The following is a 21,397-nucleotide window of genomic DNA, read 5'->3' as shown; positions in this document are numbered from 1 at the left end:
CCAGGATACAAGGTCATAATGAAATTGAGAAATAAAATACAGTAAAAGGAATTTACTGTTTAAACCAATATTCCAAAGAATAACCCCTAAGAGTAAAGAAGCTCCACTTAAAACCACATAGCCTGAGCTCAATTCACCAACCACCAGGCAACACAGATCAGCAGCAGAAAGGACTCACAGAACTCAGCACATCCACCTGCCATGCTTCTAACTACCTAATTCGCTTAGGGTTTGTATCTCTTGAATGCAAAAGCTTCTGGGAGATGAAATACGAAAAATGCAACAATTAAAATCAAACCCCATGACTCTCCCTCGCCCCCCCCCCACCTTTTTTTTTTTTTTTTTTTAAGCTCCATCAGGAGCCTGAGATCTACTAGTAATTTCAACATTCTGGAAAATGATTAGATAATAAACACTACGCAGCTCAATATTCAAAGAAGAGGCAGCTCAAAAATCATCCTGCAGCCGTCTCAGGACGAAGTCCACAGACGGCAATTCCTAGAACCTAAACACGGCGTCTGGGGGGACCACGGCGGGGGGGGGGGGAGGGGCAGGAGGAAGACCGATAGGTGATGCACCAATACCCCCGGCCGAGGTCGGGCGCTGACCTTCACCCCAAATGACCTTCCCCTGGGTTCCAAGAGAAGTGCCGGATCCCAGTGCACGCGCGCCCCACAGAGCGCCGCGACCGTGGCGTGCACCTACCCCATCCGCGGACAAATCTGGAGAAAAGTTTCTCTCCAAAAAAAAAAAAAAAAAAAGAAGCAGCAGCAGCTACATTTCCAAACTCGATCGAGTGGGTAAGTTGGCAGCAGCCCCAGACTAACTGCGGAGCTCCAGGGCGCGCGTCCCGGCTCTGCCTGTCAGCGGCGCCGGGCAGGGCGGTCGGGGGCGGTCGGGGGCGGTCGGGGGCCGTGGGCTCGCCGGGCCGGGCGGGCCGGGCGCCGCGTACCCACCTGTCGGTGATAGTGGGCTGTGTGCCGCTCATTGGGGCCCGTGGCGAGAGGTCCTCCTTCTATCCAACTTGCATGGTACGGAACACCTCCGCCCCACCCCCCGTGCCCTGGGACCAGGCCCGACTCCGCAGGCGACGCCGCAGTCCGGCTCAAGACTCCATGCAGTCATCGAGGACGTCCGGCGGGAAGGGGTCGGGGAGAGGGAGCAGGTCGGGGCGGCGGGCGGCGGGCGGCGGCGGGCGGGCCGTCTATCTGGGGCTGCCCGCCGCTCGTGGCCACCGCGCCGGCCGCGGCTCGGGCCGCCCTGCGCCGGGCTCGCGCCGCTCCATGCCCCCGGCCCGGGGGCCGCTGCCGTCGTCCTCGCCGCCTGGGGCTCCGGGGCAGGGCTCCCGCGGCCGGAGGGGACGGGAAGCCGGTGTCTCAGCGCCGCGGGCTGCTCCCCATCCCCGGGAGGCCCGGACTCTTCCGCAGTCGGCGCGGGCGGCGGGCGGCGGGCGGCGGGCGGCGGCGGCGGCTCCTCCCCGACGCGCCGGTAGGCGGCCGTTCCCGCGAGGGGCGGGAGGTTCCCGTCCGGTCCGGCCTCGAGAGCGGCGGCGGCGGCGGAGGCGGCGGAGGCGGAGGCGGCGGCGGCGGCGGCGGCCACTCGGCGCGCGGGGCCGGGTCGCGGGGTCGCGGAGCTCTCGCGGGAGCGCGCGCGGCGGGCGGAGGAGGCCGCGGGGGGGGGCGGAGGGGGGCGCACGACGGCCGCGGGCGCGCGCGCGGGTTCCGGTTCCGGTTCTGTCTTTCCCGGCCCCGGCCGCGTCCAGCGCGAGCGAGCTCTTCCCCTCCCCCGCCGCCGACTCTCTTTTTTTTTTTTTTTTTTTTTTTTTGGCCTCCTCCCCTCTGACTTCGGGAAGCCGCCTCACCCGGGATCCCTCCGCGGCGCGCGGGGCCGCCCCGCCGCCCGCCGCCCTCGTCTCCCCCGCGCCTTGCGGAGCGCGCCAGGGCCGCGCGGACGCCTCCGCCGGAAAAGTAGTTCTGCGGGGCGGAGGGAGGCGGGGGCCGGCCGGGCGCGGAGGCCCACCCCCCCCCCCCCCCCCGCCGCTGGTCGGCCCCGGGCCCGCGGGGAGCTGCGCGCCGGAGTCTGGCTGCCCCCGGAGACGCCGCCGGAGAGCGCTCGCCCGGCCCCCGGTCCCCAGGGGCCCGGACGGGAGGCTCCTCGGGCATTAGCCGGCCCCCTTACCCTGCAAACCTTTATTCCTTAATGCGCTGTACTTGTCGTGACTTTCTGATCGCTCGTAAAGAACGGTGACGGCTGGAAGCGAAGGACGCTGTCGGGCACCTGGACCTGCAGGGAGAGGGTTTGGCCTCGGATGCTCACCTGGGGCACCTGCTGGCCTCGTCCCAGGTCTGGGGCCGCCGCGCACAAGCGCTGGCTGCCAGGGGAAGTTAGAGGACGGAGGCGTGTGGGGCTTGGGGGGCGGGGGGGGGTTGGGAATTGGATCCAGGATTTCTTGGTATAATATTACTCTGAGCCTGCTTCTACCTTGGCAAAAATGAAACGTATGATTTGGGGCACCTGCGTGGCTCAGGTCGTGATCCTGGGGGTCCTGGCGGGGAGCCTGCTTCTCCCTCTGCCTAGGTTTCTCTGCCTTTCCCTGTCAATAAATAAATAGATAAATAAATAAATAAATAAAATCTTTAAAAAAAAAAATGTATGATTTGCCAGATGGAGAAAGCATGATGCTTTTTCCAAAGCGACTTCACAAGCTTGCGGAGGACAGAGATGGTGCTGCAGCAAATGAAGTGTATTTATCCAGCAGAAAGGGCTGCAGTTGTCTCTGAAGGGTTCTCCTCTATCTTTTTTTTTTTTTTTCTTTTTCCTACCGGGTACATTTAGATATCCATCTAGTTTTATGATTGCATAATCCCATAGTGTAACAATTTAAGTACCACATACAGAATAGTTCAGTTCTGCCTGCCAACGTCCACTCTGGCTGTCCCTTTACCAGTTTTCGGGCTTCATGAGTTCAGCCCTGTACGGGTGGGTGGGGGGCCTCAGCCTCGTTGTGGCGCCATCAAGTGGTAAAGCAAATTTGATAAAGAGGGGATGCGGAGAGGAAATCAGTTACCTCTTAATGCTGTTTCTAAAAAGTCAACCCGCAACAGTCCATGAAAAGATCATTATCCCTGAATAGATGCATGATCTAAGGCTGACGTTAGGACGGGGTGGAAAAAAAAAAAAAAAGGAAAAGATAAACAGAGGCCAAAGATGACTCTTTATTGCCTGATTTTTTTTTTTTTTTTTTTAAGTTCAAGGCACAGCCAGCTAATTTTGTAATGTTTATTTTGGGAAAGAATAGCAGCAGATTAAGGTTCCAAGCCACTTTCCTAATGATCAGACCAGGATACATTGCCACCTGCTGGTGTACCCTAGCATAATTCTACCCTGAGAACTCCTGTTAATTAAATTGTGTGGGGGTTTTTTGCCTATTAACTGGAAAGAGAGCTCCTTCCATCCATATAAAATAACCAAAATGTGGACTTCACCCCCAGACTTACACCTTTCTTAAACATGCTAAATATGTTTTTGCCAAATTCTAATAATTTACAGGGTAGGTATGAAATTATTTGGACCCAATGACTCATCGAATCATGCGTTTAAAAAAAAAAATGAATTCTCCTCTTCCCTTCAAGAATGTCTCACTACTTGAGCTTCAGGAATAAAACAAACTGGGAAAGTTTCCTAATTCACCTTCTCTTCCTTGCATACAAAACCTCTTGGCAGGCTGCTTTCAAGATCTTTCCAAACTTAAACAGACCCAAAGTTCTAGCTGTGAGCAAAGAAGGCATTTGCTGTGGGAAAGCTTCAGAAGATGGTAAGCAAAGGATTTAATTAAGCCAGTGGTTATTCATTCCAGAACTATTTTTTTCAATGATGAAAATCTCTATGTTCACCCACAAAGCTCTAATGGTAAAAACATCCCTGAAAGCCTCTTTAGAGCTGTTGGTAGCTCTAGACTGCTCTAAAAGCTCTATCTATGGAATGCCTTGAGAAGAATCACACCAGTCTAGGTAGAACACAGTCCTCATAGTCATTAGTTCCTTCCTTACCTACAAAAAAAAAAAAAAAAATGACACTGGGGACACAATTCATGGCACATGCTCTTTGAGGTTCCCCCCCTGGAGGGTGGGGGCAGGGTGGTGACTCTAAACCACATCCTTATCCACTCTTTCAACATTTACTGAGGACCTACTGCATGTCTTAACACTGTTCTAGGCATTCTAACCACAGTTCTGAAGAGAACGTAGGGCCCTTGTCTTCATGGAACCCATTCAACATCATTTTCAAGGCAATGCCCAGGGGTTCCTGTCAGTTGGTTAAGAATCCAATTCTTGGTTTCAGCTCAGGTCATGATCTCAGGGTTGTGGGATTGAACCCCATCGTCAGGTTCCATGCTCAGCAGGAAATTTGCTTGGGGTCCTCCTTCTCCCTCTGCCTCTAACACTGCTCAAAATAATCAATCAATCAATCAATCAATCAATCTTTGGGATGCCTGGGTGGCTCTGTGGTTGAGCATCTGCCTTCGGCTCAGGGCATGATCCCGGAGTCCTGGGATTGAGTTCCACATCGGGCTCCCTGTGGGGAGCCTGCTTCTCCCTCTGCCTATGTCTCTGCCTTTCTCTCTCTCTCTCTCTCTCTCTCTCTCTCTCTCTCTCTCGCTGTGTCTCTCATGAATAAATAAAATCTTTAAAAAAAAATTTTTTTTAAATCTTCAAGGCAGCTGCCCAAATAGGTGGTAAATTAAAGAAATTTAGTTCTTCCTATCTCTTTGGCAAACTTTTCCTGTATGTAGATTGTTGCCCAAAAAAGTAAACAGTATTAGGGATGGTTGATGGTAAGAGCAGATAAGAGGTATTTCACAGAGAAGTATTAATTTGGGTCAACACTTCTACAAGCCAAAAGACTTTTTTTCCTAATTGCTTGGCAAAACCACAATAAAGATATAAAGGCAGACTCTGGGTTGATAAAAAATTGTTTATTTTTATAAAATTTAGTACAAATCTCACTGAAATATAAATCTTTCTTGAGCAGTGTTAGGAATTATTACATAGTAATCCAAAGGCGAATGAATAAAATACTTCATTTTGTCTGACCACAGCACATGTTAATTAGCCCTTCATTTACCTAAGATTAAAACTCCCCATCTTAACTGCTGACTCACCTTCATGTCCCATTTTTCTCTCAGGGAGGTTCCTTCATAGTTATTAGGTAAAACATCAGGAAAAGCCAAAATGAACATTTTTCTTTTCTTATTATTTAGGCTAATCAAAAATCCAAAAGAAACCTACATACATTTCCCAATGAGAGTACCCCTCAAACAGCAAGATCTGCAATCCCTTCACTTCTGAGGAGTAAAAAAAAAAAAAAAAAAAAAAAATTGGTACCAGATTAAGCCTATTCATTTGTCTGGTATGGAACAGGTTGCACTGTGCCAAAATTCAAGAGCCAGCTTTTTCTTTTTTTAAGCTCCTGCGCCAAGCCACTCTTTTTTACTAGGCTTTTGCTAAAATCAGCATTCCCCAGCATCCAACGTTGACCACAGTTTTGCTGGAAAGAAGCTCACCAGCATTCTGGGGATACTGATCACAGAAGAAAAGAGAACGGAGACGCTACTGTCAGATTATTTCCATGTGCAGCAAAACTCGGTAATCAGCTGACAGTCATTTTAAAAGACCCACTGTTAACATGCCTTGGAAACTGCTTTTCTTAGACCCACGATGACTTTATGCGGTTCCAACGCTTCGTCATGCCTGGCCAGTGACATCCATTTTGCACATGGACCACTCATTAGGTATGACCAGGGACCACAGAATGGATAGAGACTTCCTACTGACCGAGGCTTAGGCTTCAGTAGCCCCACACATTTGCTCACTGAGCTGATCGCTCCCCAGTGGTCTAAATAACATAATCCATAATCAAATAAACAAATAAACAACAAATAAATAAACAAATAAACAGCAAATAAATAAAATAAATAAATAATAGTTCATTTCCCACCCCCCATAGACATCCTACATTACAGACACCCCTTAATAAAATGCCACAGTGTCACTGTGAAATACACAGCGGGGTATTTCATTCATTCACAACAGAGTTTAAACCGAGACAAAGGGTACACCAGTGACCTGCCCAAATGATCTGGCAGGTGAGTAGCCAAATTAGTTAAAGGAACCCAGAAAGTCTTGATTCCTAACCTCTCGTTCTAAGCTTACATTGTCCCTTTTCCTGGGTGAGATTCGAGACTATTGCACTAAGAAATATTTTGTTTCCTTCCGAGACCGGCCTTGTCATAATGTTTTATAGACAGTGGCACCTTTTTCAGAGAAAAGAAAAGGTAGTAAAGAGGGCTAAAGGGAATGTATATGAATTTTTTTTTTTTTTTAATTAGCCTCATCACCCTGCGGCCAGCACACCTCAGTCTTTGGTTCTGGTTTGCAGTATGTATAGCAGAGTTGAAACTTGAACTGCCATCTCAAGCACAGTGGAATCCACATGGTAAATCCCTATGGAATTCACTCACAGCCTCTCATGCCTGGGAGATTAATGCACAAAAGCCCTGAGAATTGGCATAGTTTTCCCGGTAGAGCAGAACCCGTACAGCAGGACTCGGTAAATCTGCCTACAGCTCATTCATCTCTCATCCAAAGCTCTAGCTCTCTGCTTTTTGCACAGAAAAGAGTTAACAGGGCAGGCCTGAACTCCTGTCCTTGGAAAGGCCAACTTGCAAGGTTGGCCAAGGGCGGGCATCTGGGAATGTAGATTTCAGGAGCTCTCCTTCCACGAATTGCTGATAATGGTCTCCAGGCTTAAATTGTTTGTGCAAACAAAATGGTTCATGCTGAACATGTATGTTCCTTCTGGGAGTCAGGAATTTTGCTACATGCCAGGCAATGGCTGCCTACAACCCCCAATAAAAAACTTGGGCACTGAGCATCTAATGAGCTTCCTCATTGGACATTTCACACATATGGCCCCAAATCGTTGCTAGAGCAATGAAGCACATCCTGGGTGATCCCAGTAGGAGAGGACTCTGGAAGCTTGGGCCTGGTTTCCCTTGGACTCTTCCCCAGGCACCTTGTCCCTTGGCTGCTCTCTTTGTACACTGTAACTAATCATAGCCAGGAATTTGACAACATTCTGGGTCATGTGAGTCCCCGTAGCAAAGCACCAAACCTGGGGGTGTGTCTTGAGGACCCTCAACAGTTGGTATAGAGGGGCTCAAGAAGTGACCTACCACCACAGCCAGTTTCACCACCATCCTTCTCACAACTCTTTCCCTTTCTTTAAGCACATCCAGTCCCCTGATCCAAAGCTCAGAATGCCAGAAGTGCATCTTCCCCAAAATCCCTCCCTTTACAGTAAAGGGGGTGACTTTACTTAAATTGCTACATGGAAAATAGGAATAAGGGTTTGTTCAAGAAGTCAATTCTCGGAGAAATTCTCAAAGGAATTCTCAGATTCCTTCCTGAGCTATCTAGCCATCAGGCATCCCAGAGACAAAAGGACCCAGGGACACCAGAAGCTAAAAGAATGCAGCAATTGCTCATCTCACGGTGCTGACTTACTCCAACTACCATCGAGTATTCTCACTTTCTACAACTGGGCCACAGCAGACGTTAGTGTTTTAATACTGGTATGGGCTTCACTAGAAAACTGACCAGGCTGACTGAAGAGTTTAGCCCTTTCTTGAAAGCTAAGTTGGTTGTGAGCATGATTCTTTAACAGCCGTGTCTCCAACCGGTTCCCGTGGCCGACTAAACCCCTTGCATCACCTGGAGAAAGGCTTGGCTAATGCGTCTTGAGATGGCCGTTGTGCTTCAGCTGCCGCTCCTCACTGCACCTGCTTCTCCAGGCATGGTACTTCTTGATGCTTTTCCTCCACGCAAAGCGCCAGATGCTAAACATGAAACACCAAGACACGGCGTACATTGCTACTCCTCCAAACTTCACAAACCACTTGGGCTTGGGTGAGACCATTTCACAGAAAAGGAGGCGAGCTCCTACTCCAATCCTCACTCCAGTAAACAGGGCCACAAAGAGGAAGTCCACCACATCTCCAGTGAAACTGTGGTAGTGGCCTGTTTCACGGAGAAACCAGCGCATCTGTAGCAAGGGGTTGGTAATCTCACTTCCAAACAGGACTGCATTGACCTCTGTGCCTGACTCTCCGAGCACCAGGGCCATGATGATGCCCAGGATGCTCAGTGTGTGGTGAGCCAGCATCAGGGCCCCCTCAGACTGGAAGTAGATGCACCAGCCCAAGTCGAAGATGAAGTAGCCCAAGGTGAGACAGAGAACGTGCACTTGGAGAGGAGTATTGGGCGAGCCTGAAATAAACCAAGACAGAAGCCAACTGAGCCACTGGGAATGGAGCTACCTTGCACAGCGCTCCAACATCTCCCAAGCATTCCTGAGCCACTGGGAGCAAAAACAAAGGCAGGCCAGTGACTTTGAATGACACTCGTGAAAGAGTAAAATCTAAAACCTTGGTCTTGATCAAACCCAGTAATGTCACAGGCCTGGGAAATGCTGTTTTGATGAATCCGATCTCAATGTGTGGCCTGAGCGCCAGCCACAATTTCAGTGTCCTCTCTATGGAGCAGCATAACATTGAGCTATTTTGTCCTTTCAATTAAAATCCCAGTTTCTCAGAGATTGGGTGGGTGGCTAAGTGGTTGAGCATCTGCCTTTGGTTCAGGTCGTGATCCCGGGGTTCTGGGACCAAGTCTCACATCAGGCTCCCCATAGGGAGCCTGCTTCTCCCTCTGCCTATGTCTCTGCTTCTCTCTGTGTGTCTCTCATGAATATATAAATAAAATCTTAAAAAAAAATTTTTCTTAGCTTAATGGGTTAGATTGTTGGGACACTGGTGACCACACCCTTCTTGAAAGTGGACCCTGGAAAGAAAGAACCCTAGAAATTAGTGTGTTCCCAATCCCAAGAAAATCAAGTATAAGGACATGACATATTCAAGTCTATTTAAAAACTTCATGTAAGACATAAAGCTTAATAGCTGCTTTCACATCAGTTTGATAGTTTTAGGAAAACCTCAGAAGCTCCACATAAGATTTTAAGGAAATTAAAAAAAAAAAAAAAGAAAAAGAATCTAAGGAATTATTTTTTTTATGATTCTTTTTTTTTTATTTTTTTTTATTTTTTATGATAGTCACACACAGAGAGAGAGAGAGAGAGAGGCAGAGACACAGGCAGAGGGAGAAGCAGGCTCCATGCACCGGGAGCCCGACGTGGGATTCAATCCCAGGTCTCCAGGATCGCGCCCTGGGCCAAAGGCAGGCGCCAAACTGCTGCACCACCCAGGGATCCCAAATCTAAGGAATTAACAAAAAAATCATATCCTAGGGGAACCTATTTTTTTTTAAGATTTTGTTTATTTATTCATAAGAGACACAGAGAGAGGCAGAGAGAGAAGCACACAGAGAGGCAGAGACAGAAGAAGCAGGCTCCATGCAAGGAGCCCCATATGGGACTTGATCCAGGAAGTCCGGGATCACGCCCTGAGCCAAAGGCAGACACTCAACCACTGAGCCACCCAGGTGTCCCTCCTAGGGGACTTCTGGCCTTAATTGTACCCCCTAAATTCTTATGTCAAAGCCCTAACCCCAAAATTCCTCAGAATGTGACTATATTTGGAGAAAAGGCCTTTAAAGAGGTAATTCAGTTAAAATGAGGTTGTTAGGATGGGCTCTAATCCAATACGGCTGCTGTCCTTATAAAATAAAGAGATCAGGACACAGACACATTAAAAGGGAAGACCATGTGAGGACATGGCAGGAAAGAAGCCACCGGCAAGCAAAAGAGTGGAGCCTTAGAAGAAACCAAACCAGCCAACAACTTGATCTTGGACTTCTAGCCTGCAGAATTATGAAAACATAAGTTTCTGTTGTTTATGCTCCCTGGCCTGTGCTTTTTGTTATGGTAGCCCCAGCAAACTAATTCAAGGGGATACAACCTTTTTTATTCTAAGGAGGTAATACTTGTACATCTAGCAGCTTATCAATATAGGTGCCTCAAATAATGAGACATTGGTCAAATAAATGATGATATATCCATACAACACAATATTACATGACGGTTAAGGATCAAAAAAATCTATATACATAGATGTCCTTTGAATATACAATCAAGTGAAAATTGCAGGTTATCAAAAAGCATATGTAATACAGTCCATTCCTTTCTGTTTGGAGGTAGTGGTGGAAGATGTTAATATTGGCTTTATGTTTTGTATATTTCAGTGGATTACATACAATGTAACAAGCATTTAAAATTTGTTTTAAAAGTAGAGAGTTACAAAAAGCAGAAATAGGGACATATACAGTATCAGAGTTAAAAATGAAGACTCCTGACACAAATTGCAATTCGTAATTATTCTTCAATATTCTTCAATATTGTACAAATTCTGTGAAAGTGTCCCATCCTTCCAAGACTACCCCCCAAATTATAGATCCCTTAGAGAAAATCATCTAATGTCTCCTACCTACCTGGGTGGGTAAAAGGCCAAGGGCCATCAATGAAGCCAATATAAGCTGAGAGGCCTATGGAGAGGATTCCATGGGTGAATGTTACCAGCCGGCAGCTCCACTCATAGCTTCGGTGCTTATTCAGGCGGCAGAAAGAAATGTAGAGTGAGAGCCAGCCCCCCAAGCTGCACAGCACCTGCGGACACAGAGCTAATGCCATCCTATGTGAAAAGACCAAAACCAGAAAAACAAAGTATGTACCCTAAGAAAACAGCATTGAGTCAATTTGCGTATAATCTTCATTTCTACTCTAGAATAGTCCAAAAACATTGCCTACACTGAAACACTTCTCATTACCTACACAGCCAAGATCTTCTATTAAAGGGTGGCTGTGGTTCTGGTTCCATGTTCCTTAGAGATAACTGGTAAGAGCTGTAAACTGAAAACCAGGAACTATATTCTGAGTTGGTAGGCTGCCTGATATAACGTGTTGTTATGATGAGTAAATGTCAATAACAGCCCGCCAGTGATCACTGACCTTGGATGATGAACATGAGTAATATAATACATGTATTAGATAATGTGTTCAGGCTTCAAAAATCCCAACAAGAAGCTCTCGTGAAAAAAACAGTACCGCCACCTGTGGTTTCTGCTAGAGGTCATATGACGCACAGCAGTTTCATGTGGTTTGAAGCTGATACTAAACACAACTGAAGTTGGATTTGGGTCATGGGTTTATCTATTAAAATCGAAACTTGAGGTAAACCAGAATAGCGAACTAAACCAAGTCTAGGAATTTCAGAAAGAGAAAAAAAAATCCTAGTTCTGTTCAGTTTTGAAATCCAACTCAAAGACTGACCCAGGAGGAAGCAGAAGGATTTAGAAGTGTAAGTGGGAAATTTTTGATGAGATATACAAATATCCTTAAGGTGGTTCTTCAGTTAAACATAAAACAGGGCAGCGTGGGTGGCTCAGCGGTTTAGTGCCACCTTGGGCCCAAGGGCCTGATCCTGGAGACCTGGGATTAAGTCCCATGTCGGGCTCCCTGCATGGAGCCTGTTTCTCCCTCTGCCTGTGTCTCTGTCTCTCTGTCTCTCTCTCCCTGTGTGTCTCTTATGAATAAGTAAATAAAATATTAAAAAAAAAAAAACATAAAACAAAGTCAGAAAGCTACACTTTGAAATTTTTACTGATGACAAATATATCAAGCCAAGAATGATGTAACAGTCAATTTAGCCATACAGGACTAAGATCTTAAAATAACCAGGATGTTATTATGAATACTCGTTAGCTCTTCTATTGAAAGTACAAACAAAAAAGTCAAAAACATTTTAGATATCTGTCTCATCTCAGCAGGAATTTTCTGCATGGCTACCCTTATTGCTTAACCCTATTCTGACAAGTGAAATAGTATCCGTGGACCAACACACTTCAATACACAAACCACTCCCGAGAATGCTATCCAGAGAGAGCTTTATGAAGGTCAAGTTCTGTACAGAGTTCATCTGAAATCAGGATTCTATTCAAGAAAACAGTAGGTGTCCACCAGAGTCCTGAGTTCCAAATTTGTCTGTGCCTCTAACTAGGCCTAAGAGTGTGGGCAAATCACTTTCACCTCTTGAGCCTCCGTTTAAAAAAAAAAAAAAAAAGGAAAAAGAGAAGAAAAGAGGATTGAAAACTCTAATCCGGCCCAGTTCTGACAAGGAGTTCTGAGATAAATTTTGTAAAACATCTAGGCCAGTTTTCAGAGCAAGGGCCAGAAATACAAAGTACCCAGAGTGAAAAGAACCGTCCTCGCTTATTTCCTTCTAAATGCCAGGGTCACCGGCCAGTAATGCGGATCAGCTCATTTGGATCTGCTGATTAGTATTTTTAGAGTCCTCTTCCCTGAATCCTAATTCCCTAACAGAACAGAGGAAACAGTAGTCTATTTACAAACACTTAAATAAAAGAATAGACGTTTGTAGGGGGCAGATACGAGTCTGTGACCTTGGGAAAGTCACTCCATCTCTCTGGATTTCGGGTTGGTTTTTTTTTTTTTTTTTTTTTTTTGCTCTCGGGTGAAAGGACGGAAGGGTATGGAGGCGGCGGATCGGTCCCGGCCGCTCGGGTCGCAGGGCCGGACTCGGGAGGAGGAGCGCGGGGCGGGGGGCGGGGGCCCCGGACCGCCCCGGACCGCGGCCGTGCACCTGCTCCGCGCGCAGCCCGCGCCCCCGGCCGGAGGGCATCCCCGCGACGCCCACCCGCAGCCCGCAGCCCGCAGCCCGCTCCTCGGCGCCCAGGCCCGGGGGTGGGGGGGCGGGGGTGTTACCTGGCCGAGCGCCGGGCAGCCTCGGGCGCCTGGGCCCCGGAGCCGAGAGCGCCGATCCCGGGAGCAGGAAGCGGCGGGGACCCGGAGGGATGGAGGAGGGATGGAGGAGGGATGGAGGACGAGGCTCCGGCGGCGGCGGAAGAGGAGCCGGGGGTCTGGGGGCACCTTGCGGCCGGGAGGACGGAGCGCAGAACCCGAGCTGGGCCCGAGGGACGTCCCTGGAGGGAGCCGGAGGGTCCCCCTCCCGCGCTCGGGGCTGGGGGGCCGCGGGGGGCCGGAGCGCGCCGGGTCACCCCGTGGTCACGTGAGGCCCGCCCGCCGCTGCCCCTGTCGGCCTGCTTGTTTGCTCCTTTGACTAATCCCCCTCCCCCCCCAACAATGGGACAGCCCATCCGGTGACCGAGCGCCTGCATCCCTACTGGGCGCCGCCGGGGAGATGCCGAGACCGAGTCGCCCCCCGCACGCTCTGAGTCTCACTCGTGCAACAAGCGCACAGATCACTAACTTGCCAGCAAAGTGCTTAGGCCTGGGAATTCCAAGTGAATTCCTCTTCCTTACGGCCTTGTCACCAACCTGGCGGTAGGATGGATATAAGGCGTCAAAATAAACCCGGCTTGGGCGCTCGACTGTGTGTCTTGGGGCAAGTTACTTAGCTTTTCTGCGTCTCCGTTTTCTCAAACAGAAAATGGGGATGGTAATAAGAGCTATCTCTTAGAAGGCTAGTGTGAGACTTTGACACGCTTGACCTGTGCAAAGCGCTTGGAACGGTGGCGAACCCAAGGAAGACATCATATAAGTGTTGGGCCTGGAGATCCCTGGGTAGCTCAGCGGTTTAGTGCCTGCCTTCAGCCCAGGGTGTGATCCTGGAGTCCCAGGATCGAGTCCCACATCAGGCTCCCTGCATGGAGCCTGCTTCTCCTCTACCTATGTCTCTGCCTCTCTCTCTCTCTCTCTCTGTCTGTCATGAATAAGTAAATAAAATCTTTAAAAAAAAAAAAAGTTGATCCTTGGGTGATGGTGACACTTGGGGTAAATCCTTTCTCCTCTTTGAGATCTATTTTAATACCAAAGAAAATAAGTTGGAAGAGATGACCAAACAGATATGGAGGCTTAAATGCGGCAAAGAGGGCATCTGGATTGGTTTATTTGGATGCCAAGGGCCCCCACAGTCTTGAAAAGAGAAGTTGTTAAGTAGAGATGTGAGCATTCACACCACGGCTGGCAAGTATTAATAATATAGGAATAATAATCTAGTTTTGGCATTATTCGTGTCAATCTCTCATGAGTAAGGATCAAACTCTTTTTTTTAAAGAATTTATTTATTCAGGAGAGACACAGAGAGAGGTGGAGACATAGGCAGAGGGAGAAGCAGGCTCTATGCAGGGAGCCTGATGCGGGACTCGATCCCAGAACCCCAGGATCATGACCTGAGCCAAAGGCAGATGCTCAACCACTGAGCCTCCCAGGGGTCCCATGGATCAAACTGTTTTCATCTTTGTTTTTCTAATACCTGGTAGGCAGGTGCAATAGATGTTTTCTGGTTGGATCAATGGGAAATGGGCCTGGAAAATGTATTAGAAGTATATCGGGATTCCTAAGCCTTGTTGACCTTCTACACCACGTAGGAAGTGTTTCCCAAATACCACTGTAGGCTGTACCTTGAAAAGTATGATTTAATAGGCTTAGTATGGGGCCTAGAATATGTATCTTTTAAAACATACCCAAAAATAAAAAATAAAAAATAAATAAATAAATAAAACATACCCACAGGTCGTTCAGATAGCAATCACATTTAAGAATCACTGGTGTTAGTGGACTTTAAATGATTCTGTTGCCAGCCGCCTGCCTTCTGCTCAGGGTGGGATCCCAGGGTCCAGGATCCACTCCCACATCAGGCTCCCCACAGGGAGCCTGCTTCTCCCTCTGCCTGTGTCTCTGCTTCTTTCTACGTGTCTCTCATGAATAAATAAATAAAATCTTTAAAAAGGAAAGAAAGAAGAAAGAAAGAAAGAAAGAAAGAAAGAAAGAAAGAAAGAAAGAAAAGAAAGAAAAAGAAAGAAAGAATCTCAGACCCTAACCCCAGACCTACTGAATCAGCACTGCATGTCAACAAGGTTCACAGTGATTTTGTACGCACATTTAGGCATTGGTCTCAACCTCGATGGCACAATAAAATTATTTGAGGCGCTTTTAAAAATCACAGGGCCCAGGCCACAGTCCAAAGTAAGTCAGAATCTGTGTGGTTATCTGTCTTTTTTTAAAGCTCCCCAGGTGTGGTGCCTGAGTGGCTCAGTGGTTGAGCACCTGCCTTTGGCTCAGGGCATGATCCCGGGGTCCTGGCATCCAGTCCCACATTGGGCTCCCCACAGGGAGCTTGCTTCTCCCTCTGCCTATGTCTCCACCTCTCTCTGTTTCTCTCATGAATAAATAAATAAATCTTTGGAGAAATAAAAATAAAGCTCCCCGGGTGATTCTAATGTGTAACCAAAGTTGAGAATCCCTGCTATGCGCTCAACTGAAGTTATAAGATGAACTAGAGAAGACAACCTGCTTCAAGTGGATTGGAACAGACCAGATAAGAGGTAATGAGAGCCTGAAGAAAGAGAACGGGGAAGGATCCATTTCACTAAATGGATAGGTGCAAATTTCAGCTTTTCCCATGTGCTTATAATTGTTGCAGTGGTTTTTTTTTCTTCTTCTTCTTCTTCTTCTTCTAGTATCTGAATTTAGAATTACCTTCTTGCGGCCACTATTTTCCAGGCAAGAACAGAGTACTAAAAAGCTTCAAGGGTCTAAAGATTGAAGGGATAAGGAAAAGTACTAGCTCTTCCAATGGGGTCTTTATTGGGCCTTTACATCCTAGGATGATCGATATTCCACGTTCAGGCTTCATTACCTGGGATTAAATTTAATGATTTATAGGTCTTTGGCCATAACCCTTCTTCTACCAGACAGGTATTTGTCAACAGTGGCATCACTCCAAGAAGTTCTGGGCTGTAAGGGAGAGCAGAGGAAAGGAAGCTCCCCAACAATTTATTAGAATTATAAGGACAATAATTGTGATCATAATCACAATGATAATAGACAATGCTTATTAATGTGCCAGGCATTGTTCCAAGCGCTTTACATATATTCTCAACTCATTGAATTCTCACAGGTCTATGAGACGGTTGCTATCATTATCTCCATTTTACAGGTGAGAAGCCAAGACACAGATCAGTCAAGGAACTTGCTTAAGGTGACATGATTAGTAGGAGGCAGATTTGAGTATGAACCTGGGCAATATGGCTCTAGAGGTCATGCTCTCAACCACCAGGATAAGCTGCCTGCACTTGACTAGAATCCCCTACAGATGTGTACTGTATTATTCAGTATTCACACCTCCTAACCTCAGTGAAGGGCACTAGAAGTTGTTCAGAGGTTTTAAAAAAAAGAACTTAATTTTCAAAACTCTTATTTACCTATTATATACTAGGCACAGTGTTTTTTTAAGATTTTATTTATTTATGAGAGAGAGAGAGCACAAGTTGGGGAGGGGTAGAGGGAGAGGGATAAGCAGACTCCCTGCTGAGCAGGGAGCTTGCCTCTGGGCTCCAACCCAGGACCCTGTTATGACCTGAGTGGAAGTCAGACACTTGACCGACTGAGCCACCCAGGTGTCCCAGTACTAGGCACAATGTTAATCATGGGGATACAGAGAAAAAGAACTGCAACTATAAGGAGCTCCCCACAATCTAGAAGGAGAAGCAGAAGAATCAGCAAATGCAGTACATAAGTTATAACAGGTACATGCAGAGTGAACAGAGAGAGGAGCAGAGCCTGAAACCTGGGGTTTGGAACAGGATTCCTAATTTGAGTCCTGGAACTAAGCTCATTCTCTGAGTCACACCAAAAGTCCTTAGTGTTGTGGGTCCACAGCCGGGCCCACCAGTCTTGAGTCAACTAAAAATTTAAGTATGAGAATTTGAAAAATAGCAGGAGAAATTCTTCTCTTTTTTTCTGCCTGGTCAATGACTAGTTTTTGCCTGGAGGATCTCTTATGCCTAATTAGCTGCTGAAGAAGCTAACCAAGCTTTGGTTAAAACTTCACTGGAATTTATAGAATCATGCAGATGTGAAAGGTGAATCAGTGCCCACTTTCGGGTTTGACTCTATTAAATAGTTGTCCCAAGACAATGGATGATGGAAGCTATTGGATGCTGAGCAGTGAGGCTGTAATTCTGCATTTCTTTCATGCCGTAAAACTACAGTCAGATATAGACCCAGAAATAGACCCTCATAAATAGAGGCAACTGATCTTTGACAAAGGAGCTAAGGCAATACAAAGGAGAAAAAGATGGTGTCTTCAACGTATGGTGCCGAAACAACCGAGCATCCACATGCAAACAAATGCATCTAGACACAGACCTTACATCCTTCACAAAAATGAACTTAAAATGGATCAGAGAAAAAAAATGGATCAGAGACCTAAGTGTAAAATGGGAAACTATAAAACTTCAGGAAGATAACACCATGATGGAGAAAACTAGATGACCCTAGGTATGGTCATGCCTTTTATTTTATTTTTTTGGTCATGCCTTTTTAGATACAACAACAAAGATACAACCCATGACAGAAATAATGGGTAAGATGGACTTCATTAAAATTAAAAACCTCTGCTCTGCAGACAGGGATATCTCTTGATATTAACATGCAACAATAAGAAAAAAAATAACCTGATTTAAAAATGGGCCAAAGACCTGAACAGACACCTCACCAAAGAAGACATACAGATGGCAAATAAGCACATGAATAGATGCTTCACATCCTATGTCATCAGGAAAATGCAAATGAAAACAACTGTACTACTACTACACACCTATTAGAATGACCAAGATCTAGAACACTTGGCAAGACCAGATGCTGGCAAAGATGTGGAGCAATGGGAACTCTCATACATTGTTTGGTGGGAATGCAAAATGGTACAGCCACATTCTGTTGGGAGACAGTTTGGAGGTTTCTTGTAAAACTAAATCTACTCTTACCATATTATTGAGCAATTACGCTCCTTGGTATTTATTCAAAGGAATTGTAAACTTCTGTCCACATCAAAATCCCACACACAGATGTTCATAGCAGCTTTGGTCATAATTGCCAGAACTTGGAAGCAACCAAGATGTCTTTCGGTAGAGGAATGGATAAACTGTGGTGTATCCAGATAATAGAATATTATTTATTGAGTGCTAAAATGAGACGAGCTATCAAGCCATGAAGGCATGGAGGAATTTTAAATGCACATTACTAGGTGAAAGAAGAAAGAAGCCGATCCGGAAAGGCTACGTACTATGATCCCAACTATAGGACATTCTGGAAAACGCAAAGCTATTAGAGATGGTAAAAAGATCTGTGGTTACAGGGTATGGGAGGGGAGAGAGATGAACAGGTGGAGCAGAGAGGATTAGGGCAGTGAAAATACCCTGTACCTTATAATGATGGGTGTATGTCATTATATTTTGGTACAAACCTGTAGCATGTATACCACCAAGAGTGAGCTCTAAGATGAACTCTGAATTTTGTGTGATTATTGTGTGTCAATGTAGGTTCATCCTTGGTTAAAAAAAAAAAAATCACACTTTCTGGTGAGTGATGTTGATGATGGGAGAGGCTATGCATGTGAGGGGACAGGGGTGTATGGGAAATCTCTGTACCTTCTTCTCAATTTTGTTATAAATCTTAAACTGCTCTAAAAAAATAAGTATTTTTAAAAAGATGAAATGAATGAAAACCAGTATGTGGTTCGTGCCCATCCAGGGATGCCAAAGGGACAAAAAAAAAAAAAGAAAAAGAAAAAGAAAACCAGCATTGTGGACAGTGCATGCACGGGTAAGTACACATGGGCTCATGGTTGGCAGAGTTGTCCCTTTATATACTTAAATGAGTCCCGAAGGTTCCTCTTGCTGTCTCTTTGCTGTATCCCTCGCCCCTTCCAACTGAATCTTTTCTGGAGACAGTGACCACTACCAATAGGCTTTCTTCTCCAGCTTCATGACATGAAGTTTGAGTCTGAATATAAGTCCCATTTAAACATCAGGAATAGTTAAGTCTTAATTATTTACATACAGATTTCTCACGTGGATGTTGTTCACAACTAATGTTTCATCCCAATTTCAGTTTTCCCCCATGAGCCATTACAGTTTTGAAGGAACTCCCTTTCCCACAGGTCAGTGTTTACCCTAGGAATGGTAGCTATTTAAATTTTTATTAACCTCAGGAAAACCACCAGGAGAGCTTCCTTGTCCCTCAAACCCCTCAGCAAAAGTCCCAGTGCATTCCGAACCCAAATATATTGGATTATCGGATTGTGCTTTGCTTCTTGTCTACATATCTATTATATATCTATTGCTTCCCATTGTGAATACTGAATAATTGACCTTCAGGATACCTGGAATAGGAGTTTTTCAGCCTCTGCCTCTAAAGTCTGAATGACTTGGCCTTAAACATTTACCATCCTCCCACTTATAAAATCCTCCCACTTACAACCAGTCACCTGCTACTCTGCCCTCAAGGGAGTTCTATCAAAAAGATTAAGAACTCTGAACTCTTCAAAGCCCCGTGTTAGTGTATGTCATCTTTAGCATCAGTCTGGGGACTAACAGACTTAATGCACTGATTTGAAATATTTTCCCCATCCCGCTTTTTTAAAGTAATCTCTGCGCCCAATGTGAGGCTCGAACTCACAGCCCTGAGATCGAGAGTGTCACACTCCACTGGCTGAACCAGCCAGGTGCCTCCCCCCCATCCCATTTTACTATATGCACTCAGATTCCCTCCCTCAACAAAAGACACAGAACAATAATCTAAACCTCTTCTTATCAATAGTGGACTCATTTATATCATAACTATACAAATTTATTTAGGAACAGAGAGATTCCTTTGAATCTCAACATTTTCTTGGATATACAATCTTTTTAAAAAAAAAAAGTTACCATTTCTGGAATGGCTTCATGTTACATCTCTACACACTGGCCCACAAAGAAGGAGACTAGAGAGAAGGTTCCCGAGAAGTCAACCAAGATTCCCAGCCTATGCGGGAACTCTCTTGTGGAAGCTAGCACAGTATTTCACACTTTGGCATTTTTTTTCCTTTTTCTTTTTTCTAAAAAGATAAAATATTACAGAGATATCTTCAAAATTCACACCTGAGTTAAACATTTTGCTGGACAATTCCACATTAGGAGAGAACATAACTGCAAAAAGAAAAAGGGGCTATATACAGGTATTTTGCCAACATAATTGTTATAGGTTTGTTTTTGGGTCCTTCCTCCTGCGACCAGGGGAAGGGAGAGAGGACCAGAGAAAGACAAGGAAGGAGAGAAGGAATAAGCACTCCTGAACTCTGGGGCAAGTGTAGCAGACAGAAGAGCACCTGTGGGCAGAGAGATGCGCCCAGGGGACTGAGGGTGGCTCAGCCTTCTGTAAAAAGGAGGCAATCGTGACTGGATTTGGTTCTAGAAAAGGGGGGCGGGGCTACAGAGAACACGGGGTGAAATGAGGATTCGATCAGAAAAGTCTGCAGAACAGAGAGAGCATCCAGGCTGTGGTCATCAGATTTCAATCCTTTCGCAGATTTTAGAAACCGGTTCAGAGATGGTGGCCGAGTTCGAAGTCAGAACTGTGATCTCTCTCCTGGTGGCTTGGTGCACCAGGCAAACCACTGTCCCCAGAAGCCCGCAGATGAGTTGGAAAATAATGGCAAGGTGTCCTTCTCTGAAAGACTACTGCCACAGTGAAGCCATCTGAAGTATTTAGAACTGGAGGATTGGAAGACAAAACAGGGAAAGAAGGCGAACATGGTCAACACCTGGGGGTGGGGGGGTGGGAAGGGCATGTGTTTCAAGAGCTCTTGGAGCCAAAGCATGGTTCAATCACAGTTTGGATCTCTGGATGCCCTCACTCCTGAAGAAGCAAGAGTTTGGGTTGATAGTGGGGATTCTCTTCCACTCTCCTGACAGTAATCTGTCCATACAGAGGGCGAAGGCGTGATTCCCTTCCTTCCAGGGGGGCATACGGGGCCAGGTGAATTCGAAGAAACTTTTTGGTCTTAGTGGAGGTAGGTGGGATGATTCCATCGGTACCAAGATCTGGAAGGAAGAAAAAGCAAGTCAATCCCGAAGCTGCTAATGGTATGATGGAAGAGGTGAATGAGTAACAAACTGCCAACAGGTATGGGGTTTTCTTTCTGGGGTGATGTAAACGTTCTGGAATTAGATTATGGTGATTATGGTGATGGTTACGTAAAAATTGTGAATACACTAAAATCCACTGCATCCTATACTTTAGATGGTAAATTTTATGGTATATAAATTCTATCTCAAAACATTTTTTTAAAGATTTTATTTATTTATTGAGGGGGTGGAGAACATGAGCAGGATGAGGGGCAGACTACCCACTGAACAGGAAGACCAATGTGGGGCTCGATCCCAGGACCCCGGGATCATGACCTGAGCTGAAGGCAGACGCTAAACTGACTGATCTGGGTGGACAGAGCCTCGCATCGGTCTTCTTGCTCAGCTGGGGGTCTTCTTCCTCCTGTGTCCCTCACTCTGCTCATGCTCTCTCCCTCTCTCTC

At 46.3% G+C, this 21,397-nt stretch overlaps 3 protein-coding genes and 1 long non-coding RNA gene across 19 annotated transcripts in view; 1 reads left to right on the top strand and 3 right to left on the bottom strand.

Moving 5' to 3' along the window:
• The window catches only part of ARHGEF12 (Rho guanine nucleotide exchange factor 12), a 151,198-nt gene extending 149,000 nt beyond the window's left edge, over positions 1–2,198 (bottom strand). For 3 of the 6 annotated variants that reach the window (XM_077893874.1, XM_077893875.1, XM_077893876.1), the window contains exon 1: positions 957–1,240. In XM_077893874.1, the coding sequence (XP_077750000.1) occupies positions 957–988 (32 nt within the window). In that variant the 5' untranslated portion in view covers positions 989–1,240. Of the gene's footprint in view, positions 1–956; positions 1,243–2,178 lie in introns of those variants that run through there. The other 3 variants (XM_077893879.1, XM_077893877.1, XM_077893878.1) reach the window with 3 other exon arrangements.
• LOC144311414 (uncharacterized) lies at positions 518–19,917 on the top strand. The gene is made up of 2 exons (XR_013376961.1): positions 518–800; positions 18,580–19,917. It is a non-coding gene; the product is annotated as an uncharacterized LOC144311414 (long non-coding RNA).
• On the bottom strand, positions 4,957–13,140 carry TLCD5 (TLC domain containing 5). Of its 4 annotated transcripts, none has more exons than XM_077893870.1 (3): positions 12,790–13,140; positions 10,500–10,699; positions 4,957–8,327 (listed from the first exon to the last, which is right to left on the bottom strand). In XM_077893870.1, the coding sequence occupies exons 2-3, from the start codon at positions 10,696–10,698 to the stop codon at positions 7,789–7,791; spliced, it is 738 nt and encodes a 245-aa protein (XP_077749996.1). In that variant the 5' UTR covers position 10,699; positions 12,790–13,140; the 3' UTR covers positions 4,957–7,788. The 4 variants fall into 4 exon arrangements, with proteins under 4 accessions (XP_077749996.1, XP_077749997.1, XP_077749999.1 ...); XM_077893871.1 differs by having other exon boundaries at positions 10,500–10,674; positions 12,790–13,078; XM_077893873.1 differs by having other exon boundaries at positions 10,500–10,614; positions 12,790–13,078.
• The window catches only part of POU2F3 (POU class 2 homeobox 3), a 75,161-nt gene continuing 73,390 nt past the window's right edge, over positions 19,627–21,397 (bottom strand). For all 8 annotated transcript variants that reach the window (XM_077893882.1, XM_077893886.1, XM_077893883.1 and 5 more), the window contains one exon: positions 19,627–20,909. In XM_077893882.1, the coding sequence (XP_077750008.1) occupies positions 20,870–20,909 (40 nt within the window). In that variant the 3' untranslated portion in view covers positions 19,627–20,869. The remainder of the gene's footprint in view (positions 20,910–21,397) is intronic.

Source organism: Canis aureus, chromosome 3, assembly GCF_053574225.1.
Source record: "Canis aureus isolate CA01 chromosome 3, VMU_Caureus_v.1.0, whole genome shotgun sequence".
In the NCBI taxonomy this organism is placed as follows: Eukaryota; Metazoa; Chordata; class Mammalia; order Carnivora; family Canidae; genus Canis; species Canis aureus.
This window is presented reverse-complemented; position numbering and strand designations above follow the sequence as displayed.